At 38.4% G+C, this 12141-nt stretch overlaps 1 protein-coding gene and 1 pseudogene across 1 annotated transcript in view; both read left to right on the forward strand.

The window, feature by feature from the left end:
- Positions 1–8421, forward strand: part of ACBD3 (acyl-CoA binding domain containing 3) — a 32756-nt gene extending 24335 nt beyond the window's left edge. Inside the window, exons 6-8 of the mRNA XM_065882122.1 lie at positions 1745–1931; positions 3839–4123; positions 7900–8421. Coding sequence (XP_065738194.1) covers positions 1745–1931; positions 3839–4123; positions 7900–8111 — 684 coding nt within the window. The 3' untranslated portion in view covers positions 8112–8421. The remainder of the gene's footprint in view (positions 1–1744; positions 1932–3838; positions 4124–7899) is intronic.
- Positions 8150–9261, forward strand: LOC136118471 (uncharacterized; annotated as a pseudogene).
- Positions 9262–12141: the final 2880 nt, after the last annotated feature.

Raw genomic sequence — 12141 nt, forward strand, 5'->3', positions numbered from 1 at the left:
AAATATATCATTATCCCTAAACCATGAAACTATATTATAAAGGCTTTTTTTCCCCTGTGTTTTCTTTTTTTTTAACTGTTGTAAATGTATGCTTACTTATTATAACTTAGTGTTTTAGTTTAAAAAGTTACTGAAATGCCCCAACACTCAACAGTAGATTGGATAAATAAATTTTGTATTTTCACAGTGGCATATCCTGTCGCAATGCAAACAAACAAAATAGTTATAATTACTTGTGATGAACCTCACAAACAAATGTTGAGTAAAAGAAACCAGACACAAAAAAGAGCATATATTATACAATTTCATGTATGTAAAGTTCAAAAACAGGCAAAGCCAAATCTGTAATATTACAAGTTAGAATAGTTGTTACCCTTGGGGGACTTTCTGGAAAGGGGTACCAGGAAGGGTTCTGACATGCAGATAATATCTTTTTTTTAAATTTTTATTTATTTTTTGGCTGAGTTTGGTCTTTGTTGCTGCGCGCGGGCTTTCTCTAGTTGCGGCGAGCGGGGGCTACTCTTCTTTGTGGTGCGCGGGCTTCTCATTGCAGTGGCTTCTCTTGTTGCAGAGCATGGGCTCTAGGTGCGCAGGCTTCAGTAGTTGCAGCAGGCAGGCTCAGTAGTTGTGGTTCGCGGGCTTAGTTGCTCCGCGGCATGTGGGATCTTCCTGGACCAGGGATCGAACCCATGTTCCCTGCATTGGCAGGAGGATTCTTAACCACTGCGCCACCAGGGAAGACCCACAGGTAATGTCTTGATCTGGGCATTGGTTACATGTGTATGTTTGGCTAATGAAAATTGATCAAGCTGTACATCTATGATTTGTATACTTTTCTATATGTACATTATAATTCACAGTTCCCCCAAAAGTTACTCAAGTAATACTTAGGCATTTCTAGTAGTATTAATATTTATTCATCTTGTTAGGAGAGGAATGTCCTAAAGTAGTTGTCCTTTAGATTTAAGATGTTTTTATTCTCCATTTTGACTCAGAGGACATTTTGACTTCATGTTTATGAATATACATATTTTAATCATAATTATGTAAACAGTGATGAATTTTCATTAAGAAAGTCTTTTGACCTCAGACTCCATTTTATAAACCTATTTAATTTTTAGGTCAATATTTTTTACATGATTAACAGTTTGTAGTTTAATCGTGGTAAGAATTTTTCTGTATATAGTTTACAGTGAAGATTTAATTTATTGATTACTTTTGTCCATATTTGATTTGTTGGTTACTTTGGGGGCCCTTATCAGGTTTCACCAGTTACAGCTTCTGCCTTTATGAATTTTCTTCTGTGACCATTTATTTCTACCAAGTTTAATTTTTCTGATTCAAATTTTATGTATCTGAATTTTATCAAGATTTTTTTTATCAATTTTAAGAACAGATGTTACTGTGTTCAGTTTTTACCTATAATAATTTTATTTTGGGTTGATTATTTCTACCTACTTTAATTTTTCCTGGTTAGTTTTTCTAGTGATCCTCAGGTCACAGAAATGTGATCCTCAGTTACAGTTTTTTTGTCCACGTTAATATTTTGACATTTTTAGCTATCAGTTTGATATTGTGATACTAATATTCATTATAGATAGGATAAAAACTGATAAAGTTTATTAGTAATTTCTTGGAGCTACTTGATGGGGCAAAAACATAGGGTCAGAATGCATTTCAGGGCAAATGTCCTGTTTATTAAGCCTTCCTGGTCAGTGTATCTTCACTTTTTCTTGACTTATAGGCAGCATTACAGAAACAACAGGAAGTACCAGTAGCTGGGGCTTCTTTGCCTACATCATCAAAAGTGAATACAACTACGCCAAGTGATATGATGTCAGTGAATGGACAGGCCAAAACCCACACTGACAGCTCTGAAAAAGAGCTTGAACCAGAAGCCGCAGAAGAAGCCCTGGAGAATGGACCAAAAGGTATGGTTTGGCATATGTGCTCTTCCATCCGCATGCTGTAATTCAGACTTCATGAAAAGCAGAAGTCAGGAAGTCAGGTTAATTAGCTTTTGAGAGCAATTACATATTTGTGAGAATTGAATGCTTTTTCACTCTTTAGTCTGAATCTGGTGCTTCTGGTGACTCTTTGAGTAGTTCAGAAGAGCAAATCAGATGTCCTTTGGACACTTTGGGTTGTCTTGTTGTATATATTGGTTATCTGTCGCTGTGTGACGCACTGTACCTGAATTTAGCAGCTTAAAATAATAAGCATTTATTATCTCTCACAGTTTCTGTGGGTCAGGAATTGAGAGCTGCTTAGCTGAGTGGTGGTGGCTCTGGTCTCTCATGAGGTTGTAGTCAAGATGTCGGCTGGGACTGCAGTCACGTGAAGGCTTGACTGGGACTAGAGGCTCTGCTTCCAAAGTGGTTCCCTCCCATGACTGGCAGGTTCGTGCTGGCCGTTGGCAGGAGGGCCTCAATTCCTTGCCCCATGAAGCCTCTCCAAATGGCTGCTTGAGTGATCTCAACACAGTGGCTGGCTTACCCCAGAGCACATGATGCAAAGGAAAACAAGGCAAAAGCGTCAGTGTCTTTTATGCCCTAGCTTTGGAAGTAATACATCCGCACTTCTGCCATATTCTGTTGGTCCTGATGCATTTTGGGTGGTAACCTTACAAGTACATGAATACGCACAGCAGAGGATCACTGGGGGCCATCTTGCAGATTGGCTACCATATATTTACAATATATTTTTGAGACAAAAGTACCATGTTACCAATAAGAATTTAGGTTTTCAAAGGTCTGCTTACCTTTTCATGGGCAGCTCATTCATTTATTCAGCAATTGGTTGAAGATTTTCTGAGTGTTGGGCTTACAGTGGTGAAGCAAAATTACACACATAAAATGAGCATTGTGGCTATGGTAGGTACTGTGCTGGAGAGAAAGGTCTATTATGATGTGAGAGCACATAATATGGGGAATATGACCTAGTTAGAGAGGTCACCAGAGGTTTTCCTGGGGGAAGGGACACTTGAGCTGAGAGATCTGAAGCAAGAGTAAGAGTTCACTAAGTAAAAAGGAAGAAGAGAACATTTCAGTGACGGTGATCAGAGATGGTAGTGTGGTTCATAAGAAAGTTGACTTCAGAGTTCTTCCTTGTTCTTTTTAGAACAAGTAACAGAAAATAGTTTCAGAAAAGACCTTGAAATACCTTGGTTCACACAGCCCCCCCCTTTATTTCCTATTAAGAGTTCACCAGTATTTTCAAATGAATCTTTTGTCAAAGGCTCAGTGAATAACTCTGGAAAACCTGTTGAGTACACGTAGATACTGCTCAGTAACAAGACTTCACCCATTTTTACTCAGTTGCTAGCGGTTCCATTCCTATCCAAGTTTTTCTCTTTCTTTGAGTTCTTTTAGAATAGCCCCTCCCCTAGAACTTTGGTTTACTCTGAGGTCAAGACTTTTTTCTGACAGAGAGACTGAAGTCAAAGTCCACCTTTCTTTGTTCACATCCAAAAATGAACTTATTTCAAGTCCAGATCTCTCTTCTTTGTTAGAATGTTTCCCTATCTCCAGCTAGGAAGTTTCCAAGGTCATTCTTCAATGCCCATATGCAATTAGAGTGTTGGAAAAAATCCTCCTTAAGACTATGGATTGCATTTATTACTTAAAGTGGTATGATGACCTCTAAATACCTGTGGCATTGTTAAATGTAGTAATTTGCGGGGAGACTTCCATGGGGAGGCTTTTAAAGTCCTCAATCTAAGGTAGACCAGATTGCACTTGGTGCCTTCATGTGTCTGAGCAGGTCATCCTACGCAAATGTTGCTGCCTACTGGTGAAGGCTCATCCTCTTTAGCCTTTGTAATTCCTGTTGCCTTTAGAATCTCTTCCAGTAATAGCAGCTCCATCCATGTGGACACGACCCCAGATCAAAGACTTTAAAGAGAAGATTCGACAGGATGCGGATTCTGTGATTACAGTGGGCCGAGGAGAAGTAGTCACTGTTCGAGTACCCACCCATGAAGAAGGATCATATCTCTTTTGGGAATTTGCTACAGACAATTATGACATTGGGTTTGGGGTGTATTTTGAATGGACAGACTCTCCAAACACTGCTGTCAGCGTGCATGTCAGTGAGTCCAGCGATGACGACGAGGAAGAAGAAGGTAGAGCTATTGGTCCATATTTAGTAGCCGGGTTGTGTGTTGGCAAAAATGCTAGCAGTTCAGATGTCAGCCTGCCATAGGCTTCCTAACTAACACTTCCTGGACGGGAATCAGTCGCTTCGTTAGTGGGACCTTGGGCTGAAAAGATTGTGAGAGAAGCTAGCCTCTTAAGGGACTGGGGCCTGAACATGAATTTTTTTTTTAACACCGGGAAGGTCTGTTTGACAGTTTATTTTACCGCTTTCTGAATGCTGTTTTACTTCCAGCCTTGTGTGTTGAAAAGCCAAATGTGCAAGGCCATTTTGAAAATTTTTAGAAGAGCAAGCAAGAAATTCTGCCAACTCTGGAATTTATTTAAATTTATATTTCTGATATCAGCTTTTTAGGTTGTTTTTCTAAGATTTGTTTTCTCTAACTAGACAAAATAGAGTGTTTCCAATGACCGTCTAAACTATCTTGGTCTAAGAAGTAGGTTGTGAAATGTATCGCTTACTAATTGAGAAGATGGTCTCTTCAGTTTTGTTATCGAGAAAAGTTAGAACGCAGGGCTTTTGTACACACCTAGTAAGCACTTAAGTATTTGTTGACTTGAGTGAGAGTAATATGGAAAGAGTGCCCTGACTGGGAGAATGGAAAAGCACCTTCAATTCTGGCCCTAACTAACCTTTCAGGTGACTTGTAAACAAACTGCTTATTCTTGAAGAATGTTGGTAATCACAGAGACTCCATTGGGATACGTTTAAAGAGGTAGTTGTTGGAAGGTGCATGGAGTGGGGCTAAAAGTTCAATCAGCTTTTGATATACAAGTTCAGTTACATCACCAAGACAGTCTAGGCCCTTTAGGGTCGTGTATGGCAACACACATACATGGGCCAGTGTCATTTAGGAGCTACTTTGTCTTACATGGCATTTTGTTTTCAGCAAATCTTTATTTCTAAGTACCACCAGCAAGGTAAAGCGTTGCCCATAAATACTACTAATGGAACCAGAAAGAAAAAAAATGTAAGAATGAGAAAAAAAAAAAGAAAAGGTGAGAGAGAGACCTGAGATTGCAGGGCAGGTGCCACTACCGTTGTCTTAAGTGCCCCTCAGCAACATCAGGACCAGTAACTAAGCCATTTACTAGCCTTTCTGATGCACATGGGGACTTATTAAAATCAGATAGTTTGCAAATGTTTGAGAAGAGGAGTTTGGTTTTTTTTTCTTTTTAAATTTAATTTTATTTATTTTTTATACAACAGGCTCTTATTATCTATTTTATACATATTAGTGTATACCTGTCAAGGGAAGGGAAGTGTTTGTTGCATGTGCAAATTACTGTACTTTGTGAATAGTAAGAAGAATTCTCTGTTAAGAAATGGGTTGAGGTAATATATTTCTCTTGGCTTGTAAGCCAGGTAGCTTTTAAAGGAGATTACTTCCTAGTCTGAGCCCTCAGCTGATTATCATTTTGGGGTTATTGCTATTGGGAAGAGCACTGGTAAAAATGGCTGGGGTCCAGTGCCTGACTAGTGGTAAGACATCCTTGACCTTTGCTCTAATGTATGATAGCCCTCAAATGGAAAATGGCATTACCTATCCTTGTGCTGTTCCTAATCGTAAAATGATTTGCAACTAAAAGTAACCCATTAAAACCTCTACATTAACAGTAACGACAGTGAGAGGAGTTCCCTGGTGGCCTAGTGGTTAGGATTCCGGGCTTTTACTACCATGGCCTGGGTTTTCAGTTCCTGGTCAGAGAACTGAGATCCTGCAAGCTGTGTAGTGTGGCCAAAAAAAACAAAAAAAAAGCACAACACTGAGGATTTATTGCTCCCCAGAATTGTTTCCTAAGAGTGAGCCTGTCTCCTTTTTGAAGATTTATCTCACAAGTGGCTTTTAGCCATATGCCTCCTTATGGAGGCTACTGTGTCACCATGTCTTATCCACATTGTGTACTTTATTTTATGGGGGGTCCTTTTAGCTTGGTTTAAGATGGAAGAGGAGTCCAGTTTTTTTGTTTGTTGCTTTAGTTTTTCTCCATTAGGTCTTGAAAGATAGAAAGATGGAGGAGTTTGTTTCCTCTGAAGAAAACATAATGGTAATCCATCATCCTGCTGTAGTTCTCCACTTGATTGTTTCCAGGTCTCAAGTCTTTGCTTAGATTGATGAAAGATGCATTGTTCGTCTATCCCAGTAACTTTCAGTTTTATAGATTTTGAACAAAATTTGGATCTTGAATTAATGGGGCCTGATAATCTGTTTCATGGATATTCTTATGGGCAATAGTGTATAATTTGAATGGCTTGTATTTCGCATTTGCAAATGGAGGACATTTAATTTTCATGTAGTATTGCTGTGATAAGGCAAATCTGACTTGGGCCCGTTTATAAGGGTCATCTACTGTTTTTTTTTTGCGGTACACGGGCCTCTCACTGTTGTGGCCTCTCCCGTTGCGGAGCTCTGGATGCGCAGGCTCAGCGGCCATGGCTCACAGGCCCAGCCGCTCCACGGCATGTGGGATCTTCCCGGACCAGGGCACGAACCCGTGTCCCCTGCATCGGCAGGCAGACTCTCAACCACTGCACCACCAAGGAAGCCCTCATCTACATTTTTAAAATAAACTTTTCATTTTAGAATAGATTCAGATTTACAGAAGTATTGGAAAGATAATACAAAGAGTTCCTATATACCCAACAACCCGGTTTCCCCTATTATTAACACCTTGCATTGTACTGTGGTATGTTCATCATAGCTCATGGACCAATATTGATACATTATTAACTAAAGTCCATATTTATTCACATTTCCTTAATTTTTCCTAATGTTCCAGGATCCCATCCAGGATGCCACATTACAGTCACCACGTCTCCTTAAGCTTTTCTAGGCTGTGAGAGTTTCTTAGACCTTCCTGGTTTAAATTCCTAATAGTGGCCCACTGACAGGCGTCACATAATTGACTCATGTCTCTGTAATTCATTCTGTCATGTTGTAAACCTGAAAGTCTTTTAAAATCTATGCTGAGTATTCCCTTGATCTATTTTCCTTGAGGCTGTTTATATTTAATATGTTAAACTGAGACTTTTAAACTGGTTCATAGTTCTCATTCCTATAGGTTTCTACAGGTATTTTTTTTTCCCTAACCTCATATCATTACAGTTCAGAAAACTATTAACTGGGGCAAACCTAGAATCAGAGTTTATTTTTTGCCACTGAGATCATCCCTGGGTTTCACAGGCCTAGTAAAAATAATTGAATTTTCAGAGTGTCTGTGAATGTCTACCTCTCTAGTGTGGCTTTCTCATTTTACTCTTTATATTTCAGATAAATAGAAAATAATAGTCCTCATAAGCTCCCTTCCCACCTTCCTAAAACGAGAGGACTTTCATATTGTTGAGAAGAGGAGGATCGGAGTAACATTTTCCCTGGTCTCACTCAGATCAGTGAGATTCCACCTGTTGGGAGGAATTAGGAATTGAGTGGATGTGGAAGGGAAAAAGTGGGGCTCAGAAATAGGAGCAATGGTCTGAGTACAGAGAGGGAGAGAGGATGCTGACTGCTGCCACCACCAGATGTTTGCCACTGGGCTTCCAGGGCCCAGACAGTGCTTGGTACACATAGCAGCTGCTCAGGTATAGAAGGAATCAACACATGTTTGCTTGCAGAAAGTTGTAGAATGGATTGAGAGAATTCCTAATGAGCAATTTCTCAAAGAAAGGATGGAGTTTAAGATGCTTGAGGCAAATGTGGTTTTCCTGGATCTGTTCACAGTGACATGTCTCCATTCTTTCTCACAGAAAACATCAGTTCTGAAGAGAAAGCCAAAAAGAATGCCAACAAGCCTCTACTGGACGAGATTGTGCCTGTGTACCGACGGGACTGTCATGAAGAGGTGTATGCTGGCAGCCACCAATATCCAGGGAGAGGAGTCTACCTCCTCAAGTTTGACAACTCCTACTCTTTGTGGAGGTCAAAATCGGTCTACTACAGAGTCTATTATACTAGATAAAGATGTTACAGAGTCTGGAGTCTAGGGTTGGGCAGAAGATGGCATTTAATTTGGAAATATCTTTTGACTTGTGGAGCATTGCAGTCTGTGTTTACCCTATTGATTTTGGTCTGATGGTTTGTGACTCTTCTTGGGAATCAGGATTTCCTTGAAACTCTTGAGCATTAGTACTTTGGGGTTAAAGGGACTCCTCAGACTCATCCAGCCCTTTGGTGCTGACCAGCAGAGTCACAAGTGGATGCTGACGTTACATGAGCTACATGTTAAATTTTTAAAGTCTCCGAAATAAAATAGCTCAACATTGACCCCACCTGGCTGATGGTTAGTGCATTGCTGCCTGCTCTGTGTTTTATGAGAGCACTTAGTTCCTTTACAGTGCCCTCTGAGTTGAAATCCTTTGTTAATAGTCTACATGAGGTACATCTGACTTTGATCGAAGGTCACCATTTTTAAAACTTAAAAACTTAAGACCTCACGGATTATAATAGAAAAAGAAATTGCCTCAACTTGATCTTGTTCTGAATGACCCAGATTGTTTTTGCTTTGGGTGCAGCTATTTAGTTTGGAGTTATGTTACAGATAATTATTTTCTGAATAATCTTAATATAGATTGTTCAAACCTGATTGATAATTGAAGTATCAAGATACATAGAACACTTCAAACATCCATCTTAGCAAGCCTCCACAAACTCTTGGCCCTTTTCTCTTCATCTGGTATTCATAACTACCAGGAGCAATGCGAAATCAATTCATTTTTGCCTTGATTTGGCTTTATAGAGCACCTCAAATTGAAACTGTTTTCTACACAAGCATCTAGTTAGGGATTTTGTAAACTTAAAATGACACCTACTGAATTGAAATATATAAAATCATTTAAATATAACTCAGTGTATGGGGAATAACATTGCACTAATATGGAAATCACTGCCAGAGACAGTCCGTTTTCTTTTGATTTGATACTACTTAGGCATACACGCTACATGATTCCAGCTGGGAATTACGAGAAAGAGTTGGAAATGCGTATGCCTGTACTTAAATTTTTTTATAGCTTTAATCTGTATTATGTCTTCATTGATGGAAAGAGGTACATCTTTGTTTTCCTTACTGAAAACAAATATGGATTAATTGCCTCAAATTTGTATGTGATTGACACGTCTGGAGATTCTTGTTTTCAGAAGGGAGGGTGGTATAGATAGAAAAATCACAAAGATGGCAATATACACATGATGCTGTTATTATATGTTATTACTGAAATACTTAGATTTTTAAAATTTCAAATCACAAATCACTTCTTGTAGGAGGGTTTCCATTGATTAGCTGCAGTGTATACAATTCACTACATGTGGGGCTGTTTGTTTCTTGTGTGCTGCATTTCTTTCTGTTTTTCAGTACCTGGTTTTGTACATATCTAACTCTGTTCTCTTTTGGTTGTTCAGAAACTGGATTATTTTCTCCTAAGCGATGCTTAATGTGTGTTTTTTAATTTTGATTTCAGTAGTCCCAGCTTATGGATGTCCGTACTGTTACACCAGAAGGTTTGTCAAGCTGTCCATCAGCTCTCATGTGTACATGGTACAGAAACCTTGGGGTTAGGCACTTCCTGGCTTTTTTTTTTTAATGAGAAAACACTGTATTTAAAATGTAAAATAAACTTTTAAAAAGCAGGCACTAATATATATTTCTTCCAGCCTTTGATTACAGATTTTTCCTTGCACATGTTAAGATCAATTGTCCTCCAAAAATATTGTTCTTGGGAGCAGTGTATGTTACTTGACATAGCGGCAATTCCTGTCACATGTTCATGTCAGAACATTTTTGGTTTTAAACTTTTTTATTGCCTTTGGCTGTTGATTAGTATATTACAAGTGCGATTTCAAAAAGATCTTGAAAATAATATATTTAATCAATTAAAATGTTTATCTGTATCTTGTTGATGTTTCATTAATATAGTTACTCTCTGAAGCATTAGTTCTGTATTTCATCATTTGGGTAGGACAAGAAATGTTTTAAATGATCTTTTCTGTTTTAGAAAGTTAAACAACAACAAACTTTCTGGCTAATGATTTCGTTTCTGCTGTGAATTACCCTCGTTTGTTAAAATAGGTTAACAGTTTTTCAGACTTCTTGATGGAAGGGAAAGCGCTGACTTTTCTTATTGACAGTGACATTATAAAAGTATTTCCCCTTCCAAACCACTTGTGTACCGTGTTCCTTGAAGACGGAATATGCTCCTTTAAAATATCTCCTGAGGTGTGGCGCCTGGGAAGCAGCAATGAGAGGCATGCCCCAGTCAGTGTGATGTGGAGTGCCACAAACTATTCTAAAAATGACCCCGCTGAAATGCATGGTCACTTGGACATCAATTTTTTTTTTTTTCCTTTCTGTGTAGTTTGTTGCTACCATGAAGGCAGATCATAGAACAGTTAAGGAGAGTTGTTGATGTGTGAGCACATCTTAGAAACCATGCTACCGAGTCTTGACCATCTGCTTTATGGAAGAGAAGAAACAATTAGTTCAAAATAGCAAATGATTGCTAATAATTCCTTGGGACTTAGAGTGCAGTAGTCTATAGCCAAAGCCATCTTTGTTTGTGTCCCCAGCTTCTTCTCAGTTCAGCACTTCTGTCAGCAACCTAAAAATGTATGCATGTATTATTGGGGTAGCACAAGTCCTAATTTCATTTCCATTCACTAACTTTTCAAAATGTGTGTGAATAAATATTGGACTTTAATCTCCATACATTTGCCTAGGGTTCCTCAACTTTCTTATTGAAAGTTTTTTAAGGCCAAGTTGATTATTGTCCTTTCAACACCCTTATTTTGAGCTTATTGCATGTTTTCAGTTGCTTATTATATTGCTTGATTTGTTTTGTAATTAGAGATGTAAGCACTAGCTCTATTTTTATTAGTTGACAGGTCACTTGTAAGTTGCAAATTGATTAGGGTACTTAATTTAGTACAGAAAACTAAGTGGCTGACTTTTTCAGAACTGACATTGGCATTTGGACTCAGGCAGTCCAGACATGGGGTAAACGTGTAAACTGAGCAGTTAACTCATCTGTGTTGAAAGCTTGTGTGTGGTTGCTTAGTTCAACCCTATGGTGAACTGGTGATTTGCAAGTCTGTTTCTGAAAAGAGCAAGTACAAATTGGATTACAAATGCTGATTTTTTTTAACCTTTCTTTATGGCATATCTGTACAATTATAACAATTTTTACCCTTTTCTAAGATCATTATTTTAAATATATCCATTATGAAGATAACATAACTTTGGGGGGGGGCATGGCAAAATGCAGAAATATAAACATGTTTTTCAAAAGGTCTGCATTTTGCACTTAAAATTTCAGGTTGCGTCTTGGAGAACATTTCCTGTTAGTAGGTTTGGGTCTACTGTGTTCTTTCAATCTGCTCTATGTTCTTCTGTGGAGTGGCTCTTTGGCCGTTTTTTGTTAGTGAACATTTTTGGTTACTTCTGGTTTTTTTCTTATAAATGGTGTTCCAGTGAATACTCTTTTATATGTCTCTGCATATGTGCATGACTTTTTCAAGAGTAATACCAAGTAGTGGAATAGTGGAATTGCTGGATAAGTTCTGTGCTTTTTTTTTTTTGGCCACATCACATGGCATGTGGGATCTCAGTTCCCCGATTGAACCTGCACCCCCTGTATTGGAAGCACGGAGTCTTAACCACTGGACTGCCAGGGGAGTCCAGTTCTGTGCATTTTTAATTTTAATTGTCCTCCAAAGTGGCTGAGCTAATTTTCCCCCTAATACACTATGGTGGGTAGCATCTGAGAATACTGTTTTTTTCTCTTTTAACACTTGATATTATCAGACTTAAGTTTTGGTTAATCTGATGGGTGAAAAATGGAATTTCATTTTGTGTGTTTCCCTGATAACCAGTAAGATTAAGCATCCATTTTTATTGTTAATATGTATTTCTTCTCCTGTAAATTGCCTGTTTATGTCCTTTACCTATTTTCAGTTGGGTAATTTTATATTGATTTATTAGCATTTTAAAAAATAGTTCG

This window comes from Phocoena phocoena, chromosome 1 (genome assembly GCF_963924675.1).
Source record: "Phocoena phocoena chromosome 1, mPhoPho1.1, whole genome shotgun sequence".
Taxonomy (NCBI): Eukaryota; Metazoa; Chordata; class Mammalia; order Artiodactyla; family Phocoenidae; genus Phocoena; species Phocoena phocoena.